This window comes from Cavia porcellus, unplaced genomic scaffold (genome assembly GCF_034190915.1).
Source record: "Cavia porcellus strain 051 isolate PalLab524CR breed Dunkin Hartley unplaced genomic scaffold, mCavPor4.1 scaffold_7, whole genome shotgun sequence".
In the NCBI taxonomy this organism is placed as follows: Eukaryota; Metazoa; Chordata; class Mammalia; order Rodentia; family Caviidae; genus Cavia; species Cavia porcellus.
Genome location: NW_026947490.1, coordinates 55,126,781 through 55,153,536, shown reverse-complemented (window position 1 = coordinate 55,153,536; position 26,756 = coordinate 55,126,781). Strand labels below are relative to the sequence as shown.

At 36.1% G+C, this 26,756-nt stretch overlaps 1 protein-coding gene across 11 annotated transcripts in view; it reads right to left on the bottom strand.

Annotated features, from left to right (window-relative positions):
• Dcaf6 (DDB1 and CUL4 associated factor 6) overlaps positions 1–26,756 on the bottom strand; it is a 135,853-nt gene that overhangs the window by 45,544 nt on the left and 63,553 nt on the right. For 5 of the 11 annotated variants that reach the window (XM_063253607.1, XM_063253609.1, XM_063253608.1 and 2 more), the window contains exons 8-12: positions 22,699–22,792; positions 20,986–21,105; positions 20,227–20,487; positions 11,093–11,263; positions 4,036–4,095 (exon numbers count right to left, since the gene is read on the bottom strand). In XM_063253607.1, the coding sequence (XP_063109677.1) occupies positions 4,036–4,095; positions 11,093–11,263; positions 20,227–20,487; positions 20,986–21,105; positions 22,699–22,792 (706 nt within the window). The remainder of the gene's footprint in view (positions 1–4,035; positions 4,096–11,092; positions 11,264–20,226; positions 20,488–20,985; positions 21,106–22,698; positions 22,793–26,756) is intronic. The other 6 variants (XM_063253612.1, XM_063253613.1, XM_063253614.1 and 3 more) reach the window with 2 other exon arrangements.

Genomic DNA, 26,756 nt, shown 5'->3' with positions numbered 1-26,756 from the left:
TCTTTGGGTGGTACGCTGACCTTAAAAAAATCGTCATTTACATATTTGGAGAAGGTGAGATAATATTAAAACATGACTTCCATATGAAAGCAGTAAGGCAGATGGTCTACATCAGTAATGGAGAAGTTTTAGAGTCAAGGGACCAAATCACAAGCCAACCAACTTATGTATCGCAAAGTGTGATTAGACTGAATAGTGAGGTTTTAGTTTAGGAAAAAAAAACAAAAACAAAAACAAAAAAAACATCTTGTATTAACATCTTTCGTCTAAAAGAAAAACAACACGTGTGCTGTAGGTTCCCACCACTGACCTGGGTGAGTGGTCATTTGACCGCTTGCCCCTTGGAGTACTGTCCTCTTCCTTATTGTTTTAAAATGTGTTTCTTCTCATTTCCTAATCTAAAATCAGGTTTCTGTCTCTTTCACTCCAATGAAACTGCTTTTCTAAAGGCATCAGTCACCACTCCGTTGGCTCATTTGCTTGAGCTCTAAGCTGCATTCAAGTAACCAACTTCCTCTCTCCTCTTTTATCTTAAAAACACCACACTGCCCAAGAGGATGAAGCCTCTCCCATCCGCTACCCGCTGAACCCTGTTACTTACCTCTATTTATTCATCACTTTATATTTTATTTTCCTTTATCTATTCTCATTGTTAGATGTGATTATGATCACAGACCCTGCGTCAGCCTCCCAGAGTTCTGGGGTTACTGGCAGGCATCACCACACCTAGCTCTGAACATCTGCAAGAGGCAAAACAAGTGCATGCAAGAGAAAGACAGACACCTTAAGAGCCAAGGACATGCCAGCGCCTTCCTAGGCTCCAGAACTGTGGCCAAAATAAACCTCTCCACTTTATATAATTACCCAGGCTCAGGTTTTTGTTTTGTTTCTGGGTGGTATTGGGAATTGAACTCAGAGTGTGCTAACCTATACCCCTGATTTTTAATTTTATTTAGGGATAAGGCCTCATGAAGTTGCCAGGCCATGCTCCAACTTCTGTTCCTCTGCTTCAGCCTCGTAAGTAGCTGGGATTGCAAGTCTGCACTACCGAGCCTAGCTTCTCTTACTTGTTTCTAACTAATCAGTTTCAAAGTCTCATTTATTGTTTTACTTTTAAAAAATTTCTTTTGTAGGCACTAGGGATCAAACCCAGGGCGAATGCAGTGGTGGTGAATCGATGATACATGTGCTGCGTGGACTGTCTGTTACCACTGTAAGCCTGGAAAGGTTTGCCATCACGGGCCTGATGCATGCCATGCAAGCACTTTGCTACTACCCACCCCACGTGCCACTTATTCCACCTTCAAATACTTAAAACCCTAGTGCGCTCTGATTTCCCCCTGCTATGATCTTCAACTAGATCCCTTATTATATCTCACCTGTACTACTTCAGTAGTCTCGCACAGCCTCCTACTATCATCAGTTCTTCCAATCCATCATTCACAATACTTCCAAATGAACTTAACAATACATAAATTTCATGTTTTTCCAAGCTGAAATGATTTCCATAGCTACACATTGCTTAAAGACTAATTCATGTATTCATTCAACAAATATTGGTTACTATATAATGTAACTTTACACATTGAGTATACTACAGAGAATGAAAAAACATTTAAATATGGAGAGACGTAGATACTAAACAACAGAAATCCCCTAAATGAATACATGATTACAAATTCAACAAGGTAGAATAACAAGTCACAAAGAAAGCAAAAGAGAGCAAAACTACTGAAGATGGGGAGGCCACTTTATTTTAGAGAAAGTGATACTAAGTGAGAGACTCAAAAGAAGAGTAGAGCTGCTTAACAGGAAAGCAGTTGGGGCAGGGCAGCATCCAAAGGCTCCGGGAGAGCAAAGGGACTGAACGGAGGCTGCCCATCCAGGCAGCGTGGGGGGAGGAGCGGCCCAAGAGGAGGTTAGTGAGAGGCCAGGGCTCATGTTTGGCTTTTAAACCCAAGGCATGAACTGGGGAGACTAAAACATTTTAGGCACACAAATGATAAAATGAATCTATTTATATCTTTAAAAGTCTCTGGTTGCTGGTAGGGAATCAAAAACAGCCTATGTGGAGGTGAAAAGACCGACAGAGACAGGTCAGTGATGAAGCAGTCTCTTAACTCCTATGGCACAAGTTATCTTCAGGCATTGTGGTTCTGATGAACAAAAAGGCATGTAAAAACTTAAAACTTCAATAACTGGGTGTGTTACCCATCATGAGACCATTTCTGCTCAATGGCTTTATCACAAAACCACATTTAGGGTTTATTTCAATGTAGTTTCTGCCAAATAGATTCACTGTTTATTTATTTATTAATTTTTTTGCACTGGTAACTGAACTCACGACCTTATGCTTACCAGGCAGGCACCATGCTGCTGAGCTACATCCCTGACCCTATTTGATCCTGTATAGACCACCTCTACTTATATGACCAAAATACATATCATTCTTTACATGATCCCAAAGACAAGGAATCGCTTTCATTTCTTCTCCTGAGCAATCAGCCTTAGCCAACAGCTTCACCACTCACCCAAGCACTAGGTCCAAAATCTTGGGAGTTAAGCTTGATTCTTCTCTTTGTTCATATTCTACTGCACATGTAATACTGAATATATCACTCAATATAATTCTATAGGAATTATTCTAATGTGATTAAATAGAACATTCATCTGGCTATAGTACAATATATTATAATAAGCCATATCTTGGTTTTCACTTTAAATATCCCGCAATATAAAGATAAAACATGCTTAATTTCTTAGTGTCTGAATTCATCTACTAATTCTTTTTTCAAAAGCTAAGAAAAAAAAAAAACACTAGAGCAGTACATGTCACCTCAGACCTACAAAAGATGTTCAGAAATTTTCTGTATTTGCTTTAAAATTAAGTCTATTTCACACCAAATAAGTATTATAGCAATATTTAACATCCTTATTACTGCTGACGAGTCATCCTACATATACAAACTTCCAGCCAACCAAATTTCACAGCTTTTTTACTATTTAAAAAATTTTTTAGCTGGGTTTAGCAACACACACCTATAGCCTCAGCACTCAGAACTCTGAGGGAGACTGAGAATTTGAGTCCAGCCTAGGCTACACAGCAACTTTAAGACCAGTCTTCACCACACAGCAATACCCTATCTTAAGGGAAAAAACAACTAAAAAAAGAAAAAAGAAAGTATTTGTAAAATCTGTTAGATACTCATCTGCCTTTTTAAACAGCAAAATGTGAAATCATTTTAAGTTATTCTTATTCACTTAACTAACATCATTTATCATACTGTATCTCAAAATACTCAGTAATTCAGGGCACGCTGAGTGAGGACAGTAAACCATTTACTTGTTTAGAATTAAGTCTTCCTTTCCCCTTTCCTTCTTTGCAGGTGTCTCTTTCCATCAGAATGGCCTCCCCTAACAATCCCTCTCTGTTCTGTATTCTACTTGCTAGTGACAAAGTCTGCTGAGTAAGTAGCCTGCCCACCTCTCTTTGAGGCTCTGAAGTTGATTCTGTAACTCTTCTCATTCAAAAGGCCAAAGTAGAAGGGGAAACTATTTTGCCCTCTAACTGGTGGCTTTCAAGTTGATCTCTCCCTACAGTAACACCTGTCAGGAATTTGACAGAAAACCAAGTGTCATTACCACAGCAATCTAGAAATATGGGATATTACTATGTTCAAATAACTTCTAAATGAGCAAGGAGGTAGTATACCAACCCCACACTCATAATTCTACACAATTTTATGGCAGATACCTAGAATTTAAAAATAGATGTAGTTTATATTCATCACAACACAGTCACAGGGAGGGGAAAAGGTCTAACTTAGAAATTAGCTTACAAAGAACATAATTTGGCCAAGGGGGCCTTTTGTGAACCAATACCATCTAGAGTAATTTAAATTAGTAGTCTATTAAATACTGACTACAAGACCATAATCAAAATGAAATGCTATGTAAAAGCGAGAAAGAACTCTGTTTATGCATGATAATAAAACTATGGCTGGACGGGCATAGCGCATCTCCTGTTGCACGCACCCTGTTGCTCGTCAAGTGACATGGATCCGAGCTGTTTGTTAACCACAGAAGAAGGAGAATCTGAAACAAAAATGAGATTTCAACTTAAAAGTAAGCAGCAGAAAACTGCACAGCAATGTCATGATCAACTCTATGCTTAAGAAACACGTTCAAGGGTGGGGAACAGAAGCAAGTACTATGGTGTGGTTTTCCAAGCAGTAAGTAAGCAAGGCCATGTGCTTAAAATGTTATTCCAGGCAAGCATTTAGCAACTTTCAGAGTCAGTTGAGAAAGTATTCTACTTCCAAGCACACACCTTTTATCAAATTCATTTAGGACAAGCACAAGGTACAGGAGAGGTAAATTAGAAATGGGGTACTTCCACTAAACAGAAGACTCAATGCCGGCCGGACTCCCTCTCCAGCTCCTTAAGGGGCTTTTAGCTGCCGTGGAGGATTCAGAGAATGAAATGAGACACTCACTGTACTCTGTGAGGTGTGGCATGCTACACCATGAACTGAACAAGGAGCTCAAGTCAAGATGCCAGACAGAGAAAATGTTTGATTTTAAGAAAAATACTGAACAAAGTAGTCATCTTTACAGAAACACACACAACTTTCAAAAACTCTATAGTAGATAGTGCACATTAAAATTATACTCTGTAAAAGCTTATGATTTTTTGTTTTATTTTTTAAAAGAGGTATCTGGTGGGGAAAGAAAAAGAGAGGCAAAGAGAATGTTTAATGGTCTGGGTTTTGCAATTTCTACTTTGGCTACAAAGAGAAAAACTTTCTTTTTATCTTTGGTACATACTGGAGATCTATATGAGAATTCATTATGTAAATAGATTTTACTAGTGGCATGATGAGATGAAAAGGGCACTTGTCTGGAGTTTCTAAGTACTGATTTAAAACCTGATTGTAACAATAATTAGCAATACTTTTAGGACCAAGCATCTTTCTGCCTAATGAGCCTAGAGATCTCGTAACCTAATCAAAGCACTGGAAAATACAGGCTAAGCAACCCTAACTCAAAAACCGGAAATGCTCCAAAATCTAAAACTTTTAAGTGTTAACATGATACCTCCACTGGAAAAATCTGCACCCCACCTCATATAGACAGGTCACAGTCAAAACACAGCTGTACTAAAAATACTGTATAAGAAATCATCTCCAATGTTTGTGTGGAAGGTGACAGAAAAAACAAATTAGTTGCGTGTTTAGGCCTGGTTGAATCCTTGCGATAACTCAAAATGTATACTATAAAATATTCTAAAACCTTAAGTAAATATGAAATCTGAAACACTTCTGGCCCCAAGCATTTCAGATAAGGGCCACTTGATTTGTAGGAGAAGGTGACCTCTGCCCATTCCTGGCTTAGGCTCCACTCTCCAGTATCCCAGTGGAGCTATAGTAAGAGAAAATGTGGGTAATATACATATCTGCCTCAAATGTAAAAATAATTCTGAATTTCTAATAGTCTGTGTGCTCTAGATTTTCATAAATGTTGTTAATAGAACACTTTTGGTTGATCAGCAGTCTTGCTCATAATGACATTTCATTTCCCCAAAGGTAGCTGTTTTAAGTGAAGATGACCCTTAACAAGGCAGCTGACAGAAACTGCCAACATATCCTGGCTTTATACCAACCCTTTATACCATCCGATTGCTTCCTTTAGTACATTTAAAACTCTCAATTCTGCTACCAGTACTACTCGTATCCTTTTTAAATCACTCAGCTTATACTATCATACTAGTTTGCTCACAGATTTTTGACCTGCTAGATTTTGATAAAGCTTGATCATTATCATGCATTAATCAGCTTTGGCTGATTCTTATTATTTCTTCATCAAAACATTCCGTTAAATGGGTCTTTTCCACAAAAAGAAAGAAAATGGGAATAATAGTATTTTAAGCAACTCCTTAATCTGCAATGCTTAACTTTCCTTCTCATGCGTCTATTTAAGACATTAGATTTAACATTACCATTATGTTATTTTGCTAGAATAGCTAAAGTAGTCTTCAGAAATAAGATTATATTCTTCAAATATTAATGCTTACATTAAGACAGAAAAATACTACTGTAACAAAAGGCTTCCTTTTGATTTCAACATATGTCACAGATACTGTCCATTTCTGGAAATCCTTTGCTGTTCTTTACATGCTAAAGACTAATATCTGAAGAAATCCCTCTTGATTACTGCTTTTATGTATGACTGAAGGACAGTGCAACAATGTCACATAAACATTTTAAGCAATATACTTTTAAACCTGCAGGTATTCATAAATACAGCCTTTAAAACTCTTACAGAAATTTTCCAAGGATTAACGCAATAACCAAAAGAATACCAATATCAAAACTATAATTACTAGTTCAAGATGACTATTTCAGTTGTTTGCAAAATCTACTTTATTTCTCTGTGAAATGTCTTCTAGAAAGCACCATCGCAAAATAAAATTTGAATATATGGCCCAAGGATAATTTACTATTAAATGCAATATGGACAGTCAGTTTATCTGAAGTGTTTAGAATTCCAGTATTATTTTTGAGGTAGAGATAAACTTCAAGCAACAGCTCATTCAATTCCAAGCTCAGTGTCAATTTCTACAGATTTCCAAAAAACTAGCAGTTTGGTCTTCAGAAAAGTCTTTAGCTCCTCAACACCAGAATTTGCATACAGTTTTCCACTCAGTAACACCTTAAACAAGGACAGGTTACTTAAGGCTCACTGTCTCCACCCACAAAAATGGAGATAATCTACCACTCAGTGTTCCTGTGAAAACCTAATGAATTAATCCAAGGGGACTACTAACTAACAGAGAGGGTCTTATTAATGTTATTACTACTTTCCTATTTTTTAGGGCTATAATACTGAGTGAAAAATACTGCAGATTCATCACAGTTTTGCTTAGCACTCACCATTCAAGGGAGTTAGGAAGTGCCTGCAGAACTAGAACAACATTATACCTGATGCGCTTACACTAAAAACATGGACCAATGCATCCACTTGGGAAGTGCTACAATGTGACTACTACATTGGACACTCAGGGAAATCTGATATGTATAACCTGCTTTCATAGGAGTGGGGACGTGCTGATTTTTTCCAATATGGCTCAGTTTTGAAAAGCCCTTTTTCAAAAATAATCACCAATGTTTTATACCCTTTAGGGGTATAAAAGGTACTTTTTTTTTTTCTCCAATTGGCAAAACCGTGCCATAAAGTGAAAAAACAGTTCCTACCTGACCCTCTCTAGGCTGGCTCCATGCTCCAGTGGGGCTCTGTGGTGGTCGGGCCAGTACCAGCAGAATCCACAGGGTGCTGTCACTCTGAGCAGGAGCCAGCAGCCCATCAGTTCAGGGGACCTGAAATGAAAAAAAAGTTGGGCTTAAAATCAGCCAGAAAGCTGAATGCCTCTGTTGCTGCTTAGAGCATTCACTGGATAAACATACATATAGTTCATTCAGAATACTGAATACTATTATACTGGAATGACTTTGATATGAGAACACTTAGAAGTAATAAGTGAGACTATAAATTTAGAAGGGGAAAGTAAGGCCTAAGACAACCAAATGAACTGCCCAAGATCATCTAGGCATAGGGTTGGGAACAAAAATTCAGTCAGTCTTATTTATACTAGGTCAGTGATGTGATTACTGAAAGATTTGGTTCTTTGTTATAACGTTTCCTCAAAATCTCGAAAATAAGTTACATTCTATTTCTTAAATAAGTTACGATGCATTTCCTAAAAATCTAGAAAAAGGCCTAATTTTATAAAACTAAAGTAATAATATTTTAAAATATATTGTGTTGGGGCTGGGGATTTAGCTCAACAGCATAAGTGCCTGCCTTGCAAGCATGCAGTTGTGAGTTCGATCCCCGTCCGCCCCCCCAAAAATATATATCTATATATAGTGACTTGAAAACCATTCTAAAGGATTGTCATAGGCATCAAATATCCTTTCAGTGTAACGTTTTTCAAACTAGGCTTCATAGAACACAAGAGCGTTGGGATTTGCATGAGAGATAAGCAGGTAAGTTACTACTCCTTACTCCCTTTCACTTTTATGGTATTACTGTCATATGTTTTCAATCAACACTTCCATGTAAGACTCATTAAAAAGCTTACTGTTAAGAAAAAAAGGAAAGCCAAAAATCTAACATTTATTTTATATAGCTTATCTTAAACAGTAATTTGAAATTAAAAGTGGTTATCATTTGGGGCCTGAAATCATCTTTTAGACTTCAACTGTCAAGAAATACTGATAACTAATCTCCACTTGAGATTATCATTAACCAGTACCAGGCTGTTTTCTATTTGATCTCACTTTCTGGAAAGTGCTTTTATCTTACTTTCCTACAGAAATTAGGTATTATTGATATAACTTAGCGTCTCACAAAAGATTCCAATGAATCCTATGTTTTCCAAAAAGAATGGAATAACACATTAATTCAGAAATCCTATTTGTGCCTGTCAAAGTTTCTTAGCTTCCAAGTTATAGTTATGTCTCCTTTGAACAACTTTTACCTAAAAATCTTAAATGGAAAGGCAATGGAAATATAGTTTATTGGCAGGACGATCACTTACTACACTACAAAGATATCAAGGTATAATGGAAAACACGCTTTTTATACATGAAAAATGTACATTTTTCTAATATTAGTGAAATCTTGTAAGTTAATTTTGGTGCTTTTTGTAATGATAATAAGATCTAGCATAAGAGAATGGATCAACTGCTGTCTACAATACACATACACAAAACCACCTAATCATTCATTTCACAAATTTAATTTCTATTCTGTATTTTTATTGTGTTCTGAAATAAAGAATTTTGCATCAAGCCAATTCCTTCATCATACCCCAAAATTTACTAAATGATCCAGATTCTATTAGTTGTCCCTTATTAAATGTTGTTACAGTTTTTAATTATCAATAATACTGTTCCAATGACATGTGAGGATGGAATACAATAAAAGCAGCACTAACAAATGCACACAGGGTGTGTTACAGATTAGATTTATTAGTGCCTCCCCTGAATGCTGTGTTAAACACATAAGATACAGGTAAGTACCTCACTACGTGGGTGAAGAAAAACATTTACCAAGCAATAACACTAAGGGACGATGTGAGCAGGCCAAGGGGTAAAGAATATTGTTTAATAACACCGGCTTCCAGACTGGTGAAGTGTCTACTTAACTAGCTTTTTAGTGATTATTACAAATGAACTAGTTATGAAAATTAGGTAATATTTATTCTGAATGATCCTGAGAAGTGGGAAGACAGTATTTATTCACAGAGATCATACAATCACCCTAAATTTCTGACCCTAAAAAGAACTTCCTTCAATTCAAATATGTGAAGTATATACAAAAGGCTAGTCATCCCAAATATGTTTCTGACATCCACAGTGTATACTTAACATCTTGCTAATCTGAAAGATTTCCTTTCTACTCACTGACTTTAATACTGCGCTTGATTTGTGTAAAACCTTCAAGACTTAAAATCTGTGTGTAAGCACATTTTACTTTCTTTTTTATTCCTTATGTTTCATGATTTCTTTTTACTCTCAAAACACTTTGGCTAGAGAGTTAAGATATACATGAAATCACAGCAAACTTAGTAGTTAACGCCATCATTGTGATCTGGTCAAACATTCCTCGTTAGCTGTAAGTATGAGGCATAGGAAAAGATATGCCTAAGGGAAAACAAAACACCAGAAAAGTCTTTGACTGATTGAAATTACCTTCAGTAACATAACACTGAATTGCAAATCAAGGGCATAAGTTGTCCTAAACATCGTCTATCTGTATCAGAGTGGCTCCAACTTATTTTACCACACTATTCTAAAATATGCTTGTTTTACACAGCTTTTACTGAAACTTATTATTTACAAAGTGGAGATTGCCTGGTTCTCTCCATATATAGTACTGGCTAACTCCACAAAGCTCTCAAAGTAATTAACATCCAAACTAATCATTACCTAGGATGGGAGAACAAAGTACATCAAACAATGTATTATTGAAGACAGGTATAGTGGCACATGAATGTAACGTTACACTGGGGAGGCTAAGGCAGGAGGATCACCTTGAGTTTGAGGCCAACATAGTAAGTTAAAAGCCAGGCTGAAATACACAGTAAGACAGTAAGACTTTAAAATAAATAAAATTTAAAATAACAAAAAAATTCATTAATATGACAGTCTAGCCACATACTCATCCCTAAATATTAATACACTACTAGCATACCTACAGTAAGGGATTTATAGTCCTTATTATCCATCTTCTTTGTTTTTGGTACCAGGAATCAAACTCAGGACCTCACACTTGCCCGGCAGGCGCTGCACCACTGAGCTAAATTCCCAGCCCTTACTATCCTTCTTTTAAGAATTAAGCTGATATTACTTTGTACGGTATCCTTTATTAATTCAACAAATGTCTATTGAGCATAATTAGCTTTGAAAGAATTGGAGCATTAAAATACTCCAGAATGGCACAGATTACCATTGTTTTACCAGAATTTTATTTTGGTAGTTACAGGAAAATGAGACCACAGAATATTTCCTAATACCTTATGTATTAGGAATTGATTGTGTTATAGAAGAATAAGTAAGCAAATACTGAAAAATCTCTCATAATGACAAAAGGGAATGACTGAATCAGCATACTAGTACAGCCAAACAACAGTATAATTCTAAAATCTATCAAAGCGGGAGGAAAAAAAAGACAAGAGCGAAGATTCCATAAGCAAATTCAATTCAGCACTAAGGAAATTTGAGCAAAAAATATCAATGCAGGCTCCAAGTTCACTAGATAATTATCAGAAAGGAGCTCACCAACTGTAAAAGTAATAAATATTTGTCTCTCTCCAAATATATTACAAGTAACATAAGGAGTTATTATGCTGCTGCCAATCTGGCCCTCTATGACAGATGCTGAACAGCATTATATGCAAGGGAAAAAAGGGCTAAGCTGCAAGCACATTAGTTCTTTTTTTGAATGGGAACGTGAAGCATTTTATTACAAAGCAGCAGAACTAAAAACAAATTCTACTAGCTGCTCAAGGACACTTGACATTAATGACCTGGAGCACGAGGGTCCTGGGAAGAGCCCTCATGGGAAGACTGATCGGAAGTGGAAGGCTGCTGCTGGCTCTGAGCTGCCAGCTCCTGCTGCCTCTGTTGCTCAGCCTTCTTAAGCCTCAGCTGCTGCAGGCGCTTACGGAGCAAAGCTATCTCTGGCCCCCTTAAAAATTCTGACACAGACAGGAAAAGAAAGGTGAGAAGAGTAAAGAAATCAGAAATAATAAGAATTTGATTAATCATTAAAGAGAGGAAAGATAAATAAAACATGCATCGCATAGAGTACTAAAAAGTTACTGATAAATTACTAGTTATTAAATTATGATACAAATTTTGCAGTCCACTAAAATACTTTTCTCTACAATAAATTAGACATAAATATCTTCCTAAGAATATTTAAGCAACTAAACAAAATGAAAATTAAGTCCTTAATAGGCAAAATACTACTGTACTTTTGGTGCCAGGGACTGAACTTAGAGATACATGCTAAGCACACACTCTATCACTGAACTATACCCTCTACTCAAAAAATTTTAAATTGACCATTCCTTTCCTCATTAATTTTCTCTTTTTATAACAAATTGATACTAAAAATAATAAATGCAAAATATCAGTTAAATCAAGTTTTGTGCACACAAAAATTTATTTGCCTAATTTCAATCAAATGATATTTAAAATGATAAAAAGCTATACATCTGGAAACGACTTTTGAAATTTATCAGATCCTTATAAAAAGTGAATTACGTGTTAGAACTATCATTTACTTTTTTTTTAGTTCTAAAATATTAATGTAACATTTTTCTTAACCTTACCTGGAGATAAAAACGAAATGGAAGAAACAGTGTGCAATTCTGGAAAGGGTTTTTTGCTGAATACCTAATATATATGAGGCTTTGGGGATAAATATTTAACAAAATGTTCCCTATTCCTGTGCAGTTGATATTTTGGAGGAAATAAAGATACTTGCAAATACATAAGCACAAGCACCAGGTAAATACATGCAGAGTATGTATGTGTTTGCATGTGTCCTATGTGGATAATTTATGAACATACGCAGACTGCACATATTTGCACATGTCTTTGATAACTGCTATGAACTGCACACATGCATGTTATACAAAGTGTACATATGTGTTTCCATGTGTCCTATGATGAAAAGTGCTCAATTAAGCTGGCAAGAAGAAAAAAATTATTTTGTACTTGGTCATAGGAAATGCTCCTCTCATAGGATGCCATTCTGAATAAAACTGCAAGGATATGAGGGAATGAGCCACACAGATACTTGCAGGAAAAATTTTCCATGGGAGAGAACAGGACAAATGCCCAGGAGAGAAGATAAACAAGTTTGAGACCTATTTTAAAGGTAAAGAGAAAATTTGCTGATGGTTTAAACACAGAATGATTCCAAAGGTTTTGGCTTACTAACAGGAAAAGCAAGCCTGTCATTCACCACAGTGAAGAACAATGAAGGAAGAACAAGCTTTGCTGGGGAAGGAAAAACAGCTCAGTGGAAAAATTCAGTAAAGACTGGAATTTAAGAATGCAGAGTTCCTAAGACAGTGATGAGGAAGAACCTATGGCACCCATGCCACAGCAGGCTGGATGTAATCGTTAAAAGCTCTCAAAGATTTGTCATGACTGCCCCAGGACGTACAAAACTGGAGTGTCACTGGTAATGTTATTTTAAGCCCCCCAGTAACCAAGTGATGACAGAGACCAGATCTAAGAAACTGAAACTCGGGAACACCAATGTGTGAGAGGGGGAAGACGCTCTAAGAGGGCTATTAAGAAAAGTCAGAGGGGGTCACGGATGTAGCAAGCAGTTGTGTCAAATACTAGCGGCACACTAAAAAGATGCTGACTGAGACCTACGCACTAATTTTGCAGTGGCATGTAAGTCTGGAATGAGCTGTTTCAGTGTAATATCAGGGGCCAGAACCAAACTGCAGCAAGTTGGAGAGAAAGGGGAGAGAATGTACAAGAGACATAAAGCACAGACAATGCAGAAGTCTTGCTGTAAGAGAAGAACAGAGAAAACAGGTGATGGTCTGTAAGGAGAGGCAAGAGAGGCTTGTGTGCTTTAATTTGGGCAATTAAAGAACAAGTTTGCATTCAGATGGGAATGGTTAATTAGGAGGAGTGATCATGAAAAAGTGGGCAACTACATGAAAGACGTCCTGAAGTAGAGTAAAGGATATGGGTTCTAGTGGCTAAGGAGAAACTAGTTTTGGAGTAGGCACCTAAAAAACTGACTAGCCACTTACTGAGGAAGCAGATAGTAAGTGAGAGCCCATATGATAAAGGAAAAAAAAATATCACCCAGTTTCACAGTGGAGTTTCAAACTCTATGGAGCAGCCACAGTGTGATGCGGCCAGTGAAGAGCAGGCTCTAGGTGCAGGCACTGCCGCTCTGCAACTCGGAAAATCCAGGTTAGTCCGGTGATACTATTCACTCAGGGGCCTCCAGTATTATTTAAAAGGTATTTTGTCTGTCTATTTTTAAGGCCGGTCATGTGGCAGCTCCCCTCGTAGGTTAAATTAACTATTTAATTTAACTTTCTTACTAAGAAGAAAAAGTGAGGCTAGGAAGTCACCATATAGTTAACAGAAAAAAAGGCTAAAAATCTGAATCCGGTCTGTCAAACTGAACAATTCTTTGGGAATAATACAGCATGCACACATTATATCCTTTTAAAAATGCACACACCAACATGTCATTTATAAATGTGTATAATGTTTAGAGAATTCATTTTTGTTAACATCAAGCCAAAATGAAAAATCAATACAATGACTACTTTTAGTTGGAATTTCTAAATTGTAACAAAACCTCAACAAGGTATCGAGAAGTATTAGAGGAAATCTGTACTTCTATCTCCTGAAACTCCTCATCCCATTGTTGCTTTCTCCTAAAAAACACCAAGATATCCTCCCTAAAGGTTTAATTCTACTGATGGAAGAATAAAATTGGCTACAGTTGATCCAACAAAGGGTCCTTTGGTCTAACCTCACGTCTCGCCTCTACAACCTGTAGGGCCTTATATCCACCCAGCTACTAACAGTTTGTCTTCCAGTCCCAAACTGCTTCTGGTAGGGTCTTCCTCTGGGACTGCTCAGTCCTGCAATGGCTTCCAAGGGTCTCTGTTTGCTCCTTCAGTTTCCTCTCACCGACTACTGACCAAGCATTTCCACCTGTTTCTTATCTCTAAACAGACTGACCAGACCCTGATCCTACTAAAGGAAACTACAATTTAGACACTCGGCGTTTGAGAGCCTGTACAACAGTCCTTCACATGCCAGCAATTTTTCCACAGAAGTCAATTTAGTTCTGGTGAGTATTTATAGACTTAAATAAATCTGCAAGCTTCAGCAGAGGTATTTGTAAATAAGCAGAAATCCATACATAGACCTTCCATCTAAGCAGAATTCTCATGGTCTCATGGTCCTTTCTTTCTTACTAAGAAACATAGGGATCTTTTGAGACACTTCTTAAAGGGAGCTCCCCAAATTGAGTTTCTGTGTACTAATATTAATATCTCCACCCACCCCAAAGGTATCGTTTTCTCTAAACATATACTTTAAGGATAAAATGAAACCAAAGGTAAAAAATTAAACTATAACTCTAGACAGACTACTTAATACTTATCATAAGAATCTTTAGATGGAAAAATTTATAAACAGCACAGTAATGAAAGTATTTCCAGGCTTAGAAAAAAATAAGAGATGTCTGATAAGCATTACAGAGGAAAGAAACGTAGTATTCTATAGTCACTTAAAATTTTTTAAAAAATCATGAAGATTTCCTTTTAACCTACGCAGGGTTAGCACATCATCATATTTTCTGAGTTTTAAATACATAATTTTATAGCTACTTTTCAAACAGCATAGTCCTTTGTGAAAAGTTCAAGACAATACTATATGTAACAATCAAAACATCCGATGAAATTCTGGACTATATATATATAGTTTCAAATGGTCTGTAATACATGAGCCAAAAATATTAAAGAATACTCTGGGTAAAGAAGCAAAAGAGGAGGAGGAGAAAATATCCACCAACTGATTTTGTTGTTGTTTTTTTTTCACACAAGGACCATCCTAGGTGACCAACTGATTCTGAATTATACTTGAGTACATTTTCCTAACTCAGCTCCAAAACCCAAAGCCAGTTCTGTCACACTCGCTACATACCCTTTGCTCAGCTCATGTTTTTTTGTAGATTCACTTCCCTTATGACTTCATTTTATTTTTATCCTACCCATTTTTCTATCTGCTCCAATTTATTCATTTATATATACAGTCACATGAATTTTAGAAAATATTTCTGCATCTCACCTTAGAACATTTGTGCAGAAAGCTAAAAAATTATCTAACTCTTAAAAGGACTCAATTGGGTACGGTAAGTAAGGGCTTCAAATGATAAATGACTGGATAGTTAATCAGTGTCTCTCCTAGGTATCATCAAATTTTGGGAGCTTACTGGAAATATCTGGAGTTAATGGAGTGGGGTCAAAACCTCTAAAGACAAAAACATACCTAGCCTATGCCAGCTTAAAGACAAATGCCTCCCAATACCCTTGCTGTATCTTTTACTGATGGAAGAAAAAAGTTAGAGACAAAGATAATGTCCTGTCCTCATGAGAACATATCCGAGTAAGAGAAATGTGATACATAAGTCAATCAAAATGAAAAAAGAATTATACATTTTTGTTGTAAGTATCAATCAGGAAATTTTTGAACTTTTTTTTTTTGGTATCGGGGTCAAACTCATGGAGAGGGTTACAGTAGAGTATACAATTTTAGGGAGAGGAGAAAGGGAAAGAGTAGTTATGAAAGGCCCCTTTTGGATAACATTTGAGCTAAGAAGTAAGGAAAAAAAGTTGGCTGTATGATAAGCTGACAGAAAAGCTACTGATGAACAAAGAACAGTAAGAACTTCAGTTCAAACAAAAAAGAAAAAAGGAGCAGAAGAGAATTTGACACATTAAAGGAACAGAAAGGAAATCATGGTTGTAACAACCAGCAGGGACTGACAAAGTAGGACAAGCAGAAGCTAAAGAGGCAGACAAGGGCCTAGCCATACAGCTTTCTACAGGTCCATGGTGAGCTTGATGTTTTTGTGGTTATACCGTCTGTCTGTCTGTCTGTCTAGCTTTCTCTCACTCTCTTTCTTTTTTTTTGGTCCGGGGATCGAACTTGTGACCTTGCACTTGCCAGCCAGTTACTGTAATTTCTAAAGGCATCAGATGCCCTGGTGAATTTTAAACAGCAAAGTTATATAATCTGGTTCAACATGTTAACACAGCCTGGGTGCTGCATGAAGAATAACCTACAAGTGAACAAGAGGAAACGCAATAAGCTCAATCAGGAGATAAGCAATGATGGTGATAAAGAAGAAGCAAATATATTTTAGATACGGAAACAATACAAGTTGTTGACAAATTGGATTTGGGGATTGAGAGAAAGGAATCAATAATAACACATATGTTATCAAAATAAATAAATAGATAGGTAGCTTGCAATTTTCTGAGCCACAGAAGGACTAAGATGAAACCAGTTAGAAAACAGAAATAGCAGGAGGCTGAATTCAGTCTTAGTTTGGACACCTTAAACTTAAAATATTTAAAGCAAACAAAAAGAAATGTCCAAATAGCAGTTGGACGTAAGAGTATAGAATTCAGGGTAAAGGATCAGACTGTTGATATACCTTTAGGGGTCTTAAACTTAAGTGGCAATAAACTAAGACCTATGAAATGAGAATCATTAAAAGATAAGAGTATTCACGGTTTTAACAGGTCGTATCTTATTGGATTTTATTATATGTGATAATATAAGCAAACTTTTATAGACAAGGAGATTATACAGAAACCGTTGTTCATTTTCTGATAGTTGGTTCTAAATACCCTGTAATACTGTCATTCTCTTGAATGGTTTTACATTCAATATTGATATGTTTGGTGCTACAGTATACGAAGTTATACTCAAAGATTTCAAGGAAAGAGACATTATGGTAACTACTTTTATGTCGAGATGTCTTGTGGTGAAACACTATTTTGCTTAAATGGTTATGCTTTAACCTGCACTGTTTTGTCGTTATGCCCTCTTTTATCTCAGTCTCCTTTTTTTTAATTATTTATTTTTATTTTTTTCTTTTAATTAAGGGAAAAATTTTTTAAAAAGCAGGATATATTATTATAGTAACTCACTTTGATTTCCTATTAACTTGATTTGAAACCCTGTATAGCCCTCACCATCTTGCTTTGACTGATTTTCCTCTATTCTGCTTTGCTTGATAGTACCAAGTTCGAAAGTATAGGCAACAACTGTAAAGACAATAAGATTCATTATGACGCCCATTCTGGTTGATTATTATCTTCTTTTAAAGCCCTGTAATGTCTCCAATGTTTTGGTTTTATTCTTTACTGTTTTGTTCAATTTTATTAGAACTGATGATATAGGCAATTCTTTTTAAGATAGCAAGAGGCAGTATGGTAACCATTGTTGATCACCTTGTATTTTGTTTTTACATTATTATGTTCATCCTTTTGATTTGACTGACTCTGTTCTATTATGTCACATTTGGTTTTATTCTCTTCAAAAAAAAGTAATAAGAACTGTGGGAGTAATAAAACCCAAAATGTGTAATTGTCATTGTACAAAAGAGAGGAAAAGAAAGTGATCTAAAGAATATAACCGCATATATATTTAAGGTATAAGATAGATAACCATATTACTGAGTTTTGTTGGATCACTGAACAGAACTGTTTGCAGTCTCACTGTTTGAAAGTCCACTTTATATGCTTTAATTTTGTAACTTGAACAACTATTTCTAAGATAACAATATGTAATCTATTAACTAGTGATTTCCTATTGTTTATTTTTTCTGAAATTCTGTATAACTTGTACCCTATTTCTGTTTTCTTTTTCTCCTTAATATATATAAAAAAAAGATAAGAGTATTCAGGAAAAAGAAAACACTGTAGGATTAGGGGATTCAACTATAATCCTTAGAAGCAGGTAGAAAAGGAAATATGAACCATGGTTATATTGCTGACAATAAGAATATATAGGCAAATGTGTCACAAAAGCCAAGGAAATAAAATATTTCAAGCGAACATTGACAGAGTAGGTTAAATGTAACTGGCTCAAAAAAAAAACAAAAACAAGAAAAACTCACAACAACCTAGTAGGACACTAACAGACAGGTATCCTTTAATTTAGAATGATGATGGTCACTGGTGATTTGACAAAAAAGTGTCGAGGGAAAAAGAGTTGAAAACTAGATTTTGGTTGGTCATGAGTAAATGGGGTAAGAAAATAAAGACAGTATGTGCGATCAACTCTTCTGAGGACTCGTAACCATAAAAGAAGTTGAGAAACGAGGCAGGAAAGTAGCTGTGAGGGAATGTGGGGTGAGAACACACCTTCTAACAGAGTAAGAGCATATTAAGGCCGAAAAGAATTTGGCAGAAAAGGCAGTAATAATGGTAGAGGAGAAGCAGCAAGTGGGAAGCTGGAAAGGGACAGGAACTGCACTAGCAGGCCTGACAGGGAAAGGCAGATTTCTTCCGAAACGTGTTTTTGCTTCCAGCAGAGACCATGTGAACAGAGATGTGGACGATTCAATAGCAGCAGGGAAATGTGTGCTTTTCTTTTCACTGTGAATGAAAAGTTAGTAGCTGAAGGCAGGAAAGGGTGGAGGAGAGTTAAGATAGGAAGGGGCAAGCTAAATGGCTGGCGCAGTCGCACAGCAATGCTGTTAAAAGGCAGACTGCTCCAACATAACCTCAAGCACCCATGAAAGTTCGTGACTTTATTCGCTGTTGCTCAGTGATTTAGGTGTACATTAAGAGTTTGACCACAGTTCTCATATTCCCATTGTCCCTTTACTTCATTAATAAAAATGGTAAAAATACAAAAGATACAAAGTAAAAGCATAAACATTTACATAAAGAGGTATTCAAAGCAAGGCAAGTACAAGACAGAAAAACAGCTGTGTATTTCTCTCTCTCTCTAAGCAAGGCATTAGCAATCACGCCTCTAAGCTGGTGCTTCCACCCACTACATCACCCAGTGGACAATTCCTGATACCCACAGAGCCAACTGAACTTAAGGGGTGGTGACTCCAAGAGACTAGACAAAAAATAAAAACAAAACAAAACAAAATACAGTAAGTGTGTATTGCTGAAATGCTGGACTCCAGGATGAAAGAGTCATGGTCAGAACAATTGAGAGACATTAATTTTACACTACATCTAACATAACATTATTTTTCTCAATAACAGTACTGTCTTAGAAACACGGAAACATCCCAGTTATCCATAGTTTAGTCAATCAAAATTCTCTCAATCATCTCCCAGTTAAAAACATTTCTTTACTTTCTTTGAAAACTATACACGCAAAGGTGCTAAGTAATAATTCAATGTCCATATGACCAAAAAAATGTTTAATCTGAATGATGCAAATGACTACAGTACTTAATATATTACTGAAATCAAGTTTAGCAATTTGAAACACAATAGTAAGGCACATTAAATACCTATTTTCTAAAAGTTAAAAAAAGTTAAGCACCAGAATATTTAACTCACAAATGTGTAATCGGAATTAGTTAAGAAGGTGATGATTTGGTAATTATTTTTCATGTAACTATTGGAAGAATAATTTTTTTGGTAAAAGACATTATATCATTGACAAGAGACAAAATCCACCATACCAACTTTAATGAAAGAATTTTATGATTTATGCAAAAATAATGAAGAATATATACATACAATGGAACTAATAAATAATGAGCTACATTTTCATGATCACTTTAATGTGCACACACAGCCAAATCTAGAAAGATTTTGGGCAATACTGGTCTATAAAATACTGGTCTATGTCAAAACAACATCTATTGGTAGTTTTAAACTAAGACTTATTTTATATAAATTGAATACTCTAGCTGTTTGTTAAAATTCATGCAAATTAGGCACATCTGAATTCTGTGTTTAAGTTACACGATCACAAAATTAAGTATCATTTTGATCATTTATTCCCACCTGAAGTTGCCATGGTTTAGCACCTTACAAAACAGACTAAAGTTTTCAAAATCAGAAATCATCAGATAGACAGCAGCCTATGTGAACAGTGACATCCTTACCAGACTGGTGATGTGCATGGTGTCCAGAGGCTTCAGCGGATGGCCTGTGCTCACTGTCCGGAGAAGACAGCAAAGAAGTGGAGCGGGGGCTTCCGGTGGAGGAGCACACTGAGTGGGCCTGAGCAGACACAGTGGATGAAGAAGAAGGCCGAAGAGACTGCTCGGCTGGAGCATCTACATCCATTGCGGTTTCACCTGCTTCCAGATCAGGACTTGATGGCACCGTAGGAAGACTGGAAACATCCGCCTGACTTGTTCCACCTTCAGAAATCACATGTTAAGGCAAATTCAAATGTTAAGTGCATGAAAAAGCCAACAACTCTAAAAAACGTATGTTACACACTTGTACACACACACAAATTTATTATTTCAGGGTATCAGTAACAATCACCGGTGATTTGGTTCATCAGACCAAACAAACTAATCTAGAGAAGTAAAGAACACATTTTGGGTATAAAATACATTTTTGTTAAAATTATCCGTCTTGCCAACTAATAAATCTTGTTTATAATTTTGCCATTTCCATACTCAAAGTACATTTCAAATTAGGAAATCTCAGGCTTATCTCCTTATCTTTTTTTTTCTTAGAAATAAGCTAAAGGTAAGAGTTGCAGTTTGTGGAACCAGAATTCCAGGATCAACTACAAACCCTGTGATGAGTACAGATATAAAACCATGATATAATTCTGATAGAAATGAAACAAACCACTACAAACAGTTTTGCCAGCTTCATAATGACTTTATTAATAAGAAAATTACCTCTCGGTCGAGATCTTCCTCGTCCTCTGTTGCTTTGTGCAACTTCACTTGCTTCTTCAAACCATCTTGATAACATATCAGACATTCTCTGCATCAGTGATACATTGGGACTTTGCTCTCCTATTTGAACATAAAACTTTACCAGTGAGCCTAGCAGTAAGTCAAGATCTTCTATTAATGTAAAAACCTACATGTGAAGAGCTTTAAGATATAAGCAATTCTTGGGGCTGGGGATTTAGCTCAGCGGCATAAGCGCCTGCCTTGCAAGCAGGCAGTCGTGAGTTTGATCCCCAGTACCGATTAAAAAAAGCAAAAAGACAAAAAAATTAAAAAAAAAGATATAAACAATTCTCAAAAATCAATTTACCTAAATGAATTATAAAAATGTATATAAAATCGATTAAATCTCTCATCACAGTTTATAGCCACTTATGTGAGTGACTGTTTGTATACATGTTAAGACCCTCAAGACTAAGGCTCACATTTTCTACGTCTTTGCCATTTTGCTTACTCTTACATATTTTCTTATCTCCTTCCGCTACCCCAACTTACTGATAGCTTTACATTTATAAGAATGTCCAGCTAGGAAGGACTGTCAGATTCCAAGTCAAAGAGAGCAAAAGAAAGGTTTTCCCTCTCACTAGAGTATTATCATCAAACACAGACACATATATACACTTGGACTACATTTTTCTAAAATTGAATTTTCATCTTTTACTGTAAGCAAATTTCAGATAACTGAAATTAGTTGAAACCACTTTCACACTCCTGTTCTTCCTTCAAATAAACAAGCCTTTTATTTTAAAATGGATAGCATGATGTCAAAATGTGATGTTAAAAATGAGACAACTCTTCTACAATCACGTAAAATGGAAATGTTTTTGTGGAATCAAAGTTTGTGTTTTATTGCCATTATAGAATGTAGCTTTACATTTAAATATATCACATGGTAATAATATGGATAATACACTGAAAAATGTTTCTGATCATAAAACATTTTTGAAATTATTAGAGTAAGATTTTGGCTATAGACTCATTTATTTAATATAATATACTCAGACTAATCGTATTTAAAGCATACCATATTAAGCTCCCAAGTTTCTTATATGTGTAAAGGAACATCACAAGAAAAAATTTAAGTGCTATTATAAAACTCTCAGGTTAGAAATTTAGTTTCTACTCTTCTTCCTATCTAACAGAAGGTAAAAATAAACAAGTTTGATAATACCCAGTGTTCTATGGGGCAATGGCTATTTTTAGAAATTACAAAGGAATATAAATTACAAATTTATATTTAATAAATTTAATATTTAAATTTTAAATATATAAATTTTAAATTTATATAAATTTAAATTTATTAAAAATTTGTAATTTTTAGAAATTACAAAGGAATATAAAAGGTTTGAAGTGTATCTTTCTTTTGGAAAGCAATTTGATAACTATAAACATTTTAAAAGTACAACCACGTGTGGGGTTGTACACCTGTAATCGCAGAATTCAATTTCGTAGAAAATGAAAGTACCGTTCTTATCCAGTGACTCAGTCACTTCACTTCTGGGAATCTATCCCAACTTATATCTGTATGTGCGTATCAAGTTATACAGGCAAGGATATTCACTGCAGTATCCTTGAGAGTAGTAAAAAATTGGGAATGGGTGAAAATGTTAATTTTTAAATACCATATAGAAAAATAGTTGGTTACATTATAATTACCATCTCGTTCTCGTTCACTCTCGGGCCTTGCTCTGGGTCCAGTATCTGACCAATCACCACGAAGTCTCAAACGCTTAACTGGAGGCTGCCGTAACTAAAAGATAAGAGTAGGCAAATCCTATTAAGTCTATAATTCACTCCTATCACCCCTGTCCCCAGGCCAAGGAGCAAACCCATGACTCATGTGTACCCTGCAAGTCCTTCACCACTGAGATTCACCCCAGATTTTCAGCTCTTAGAGCATGCTTTGTCTATTTTCATCTCCCTTTTTTAACAGATTTTGCAAAAAAGAGACCCTCTGATGTTAGGTCAGCCTTCTGTAGCACTCATGACGATAAATATCCACTGGTGCTGACAACCTGTACTTAATATCTTCACCTCAGAGTCTGAACATAACTGTGAAATCACATACATGTGACTTCTAACCCCACCTCTATCACCTTCCAGCTAACAATATGAAGACCACCTGTTTCAGCCTTGGTTTTTCTATTGTGATACCAAACACATTTTAGCCAAAGTATCTACACATCTAAAAAGTGGAGTTATTATTTTACTTACTCTTGACAAGTTACTCTCCATTCCTCCTCAGCATCCATCCCAAACTCTTACCACTTGCTTCAACCTTTCTATTCTTGGCTAATAACTTTCCCTATTGCAGAGAATACAATATGAAGAAAGCCCGTAGAAATGACATCAATTTCCTCAGCTGAGTTCTGTAAGTTGTTCACATAGCTGCAATCTCCTAATCCTTTTCAACCTTTCTTTAGGAAGGTACCACTTACTCTGCAAGCCTTCGCTGCCCAAATATGCTTTTCACTTCTGTTCCTCAAGCATCCTGCTGCAACCATTATTCTTTACATCCATTGCTTTTGCCTGCTTCTTTCATAACATGTTCAAGTTCTTACATTTAATATAAATAAAACTGCCCCCATTTTGTATTTCTCTGCATCTACCATCTCTTCTTCATTTGCTTTCATGCTACTCTGAAGCTCAAAAAAGTCTGCATTCATCCTATCACTCCTTCCTCAACCCACCATGTCAACATTTCCACTGATTTCTTGTTTCATCTTTCCACTGATTTTATTTCTCACAAAGATTAGCAATGACTAATCACTTGGCAAGTTTACTGATCAAGGATAAAGATAGCCAATGAAATAACTGATAATCAATTGGCAGGTCAGCACCTTTCAGTGATTATCTGGTATGTTCAAAGCAAATGGCACTCTTGATTGTCCGCTTTAATTTTTATCTTTCTAACTTTTTTTTTTTTTTTGGTCTTTTTTTGAGATAGGGTCTCACTTTGCAGTTCAAGCTGTCCTTGAGCTCACAGCAATCCTCCTGCCTCAACCTCCCAAGTGCTGGCTTTTTAAACATTTTTATAACAGTATACTTCACATCCCCAACTACCTTTTAAAGTATCTGTATATTCACAGATTTACAAAGCTGCACAACTGTCACTACTATCTACTTTCAGAACATTTTCACCATGCAAAAAGACCATCCCATAGCAGCTCCTAGTAACCACTGATTTCCTTTCTGTCTCTATTAACTATTATGAACAATGCTGCCATCAAGCATTTCAGATCCATCCATGATTTGGATCTGAAATGTTCCCCAAAACTTATGTATTGCAGGCCTGGCCCCCAATGTGGCAGTATCGAGAGGGGGGTTTTGCAAGATGATTAGATTCACACCAGTGGATGCAGCCACTGGCAGATTTATGGCTTACTGGCCACTAGGAGGCTGCAGGGACTTTCAAGAGGGGGCCAGGTTAGAGAAAGCAGTCGCTGCAGGTGTGTCCTTGATTGGCACTGTCTGTCCCTGGCCCGTCCCTTCTGCTGCCTGGTCGTGCCCAGTGAGCAGCTTGCTTGGCTATGATCTCTGCACGATGCCTGACTCCTCTCAGTACAGAAACAAGGGAGCCAAGTGACCACAGACTGAAACCTATGAAACCATGGGGCAGAATGAATCTTTCCTCCTTTTAAGTTGTTTGTAGCAGGTATTGGTTGCAGCAGTCGAAAGCTAACTAGCATGCAGATTACAAGTTTTTTAAGGACATGTGTTTTCAATTTCCTCGGCAATTTATGTGTGTATATACATAGTTACAATGTATACATGTGTGTCTGTAACATTATACATCTCTAGGTAAACATGAGTGAAGCTGCTGGGACATAGGATAACTCTATTTTTAATGTTGGAGGAAAAGGCAAACTTTTCCAGACCAGCTGACCATATTACATTTCCACAAGCAAAGAGGGTTTCAATTTCCCATATTCACCAACACTTTTACTGACTGCCTTTCTACATTTTTCTACTTAGACATCCTAATGGGTGTGAAGTGGTACCTCACTGTGATTTTGCTGTGCATTTCCTAGATTACTGGTGGTGCCTACTATCTCTGCCTGTGGTTAAGTGGCCATCTGTATAACTCTTGGAGAAATGATATAAATCCTTCACTGATTTTTAATTGGTATAGTTGTCTTTTTAATGTTGGGCTGTAAAAGTTCTTTATATATATAAATACTAAATACTACACTCTTGTCAGCTATATCACTTACAAACATTTTCTCATGTCCTGTGGGTCATTTCTGATTTATTAATTTATTTGGTCTTTTTCCTTTTTATTGGTACCAGGGATCGAACTCACTGCTTACAAGGCAGGTGCTTATGCCACTGAGCTAAATCCCCAGCCCCCTCTGTTTTATTTTTTTTTTTTAATTTTTATTTAAGGAGAAAAGAAAAGAAAGAAAAAAAAAACAGTGAAGGGGTACAAGTTATACAGATTTACAGAATAAAAAAATGCGCAGTAGGAAATCACTAGTTAATGGATTACATATTGCCATCTTAGAAATAATTGTTTAAGTCACAAAATTAAAGCTCGTAGAGTGGACATTCCAACAATGATACTGCAAACAGTTCTGTTCAATGATCCAATAAAACTCTGTGCTATCATTTTCTATCTTATACATTTAAATATACATGCAGTTATATAGTTTAGAGCACTTTCTTTTCCTCTCTTTTGTACAGTGACTATTACACATTTTGGGTTTCATTGCTCCCACGGTTCTTGTTGCTTTTTTGGAAGAGAGTAAAACCAAATGTGACATAACAGAACAGAATCGGTCAAGTCAAAAGGGTGGACATAATAGATAATATAAAAACATAATACAAGGTGATCAACAATGGTTACCATAATGCCTCCCGCTATTTCTAATAGAATTGCCTATATCATTAGTTGTAATACAATTGAACAAAACCGTAAAGAATAAAACCGACAAAACCAAAACATTGGAGATATTGTAGGTCTTCAAAAGTAGATAAAAGTCAACGAGAATGGGCGTTATAATGAATCTCATTATCTTCTCAGCTGATGTCTAAACTTTCGAACCTGATACTATCCAGCAAAACAGAATATAGGAACCTCAGTCAAAAACAAGATGGTGAGAGTAATACAGGGCTTCAAATCGAGATAATAGAAAGTCAAAGTGGGTTACTATATTATATCCTGCTATATTTTTCCCTTTAATTAAATGGATAAAAATAAAAAAGTAAATAATGGAGTGGAGATTGAGAAAAAGGAGGGCATAACAGCGAAACAGGGCAGATCAAAACATAACCATTTAAGCAGAATAGTGTTTCACCACCAGCTAATCCTGACCCAAAAATAGTTACCATATTGACTCCCTCCCTGAAGTCCTTGAGTACAACTTCATATACTGTAGCATTAAGTATATCAAAACAATGTAAATCCATTTAAGAGAATGACAGCATTATAGAGTATTTAGAATCGACTAACAGAAAATGAACAATGGTCTCTGTATAATCTCCTTGTCTTTAAAAGGTTTTTTCTTATACTATCGTACATAACAAAATCCAATAAGATACAACCTGTTTAGACCATTGGAGACCGAAGAACAAAAGCTAGATGAGACTTCAAAACAAGATGGTACTAAATCAGCATTACCTATTAAGATGTCATTTTCTCCAAAAAAAGCTGTTCCTATCATCCAATCTTCTGTCTGATTTCTGTTGAGCTCTTTTTCTGTCAGTAGCTGTCA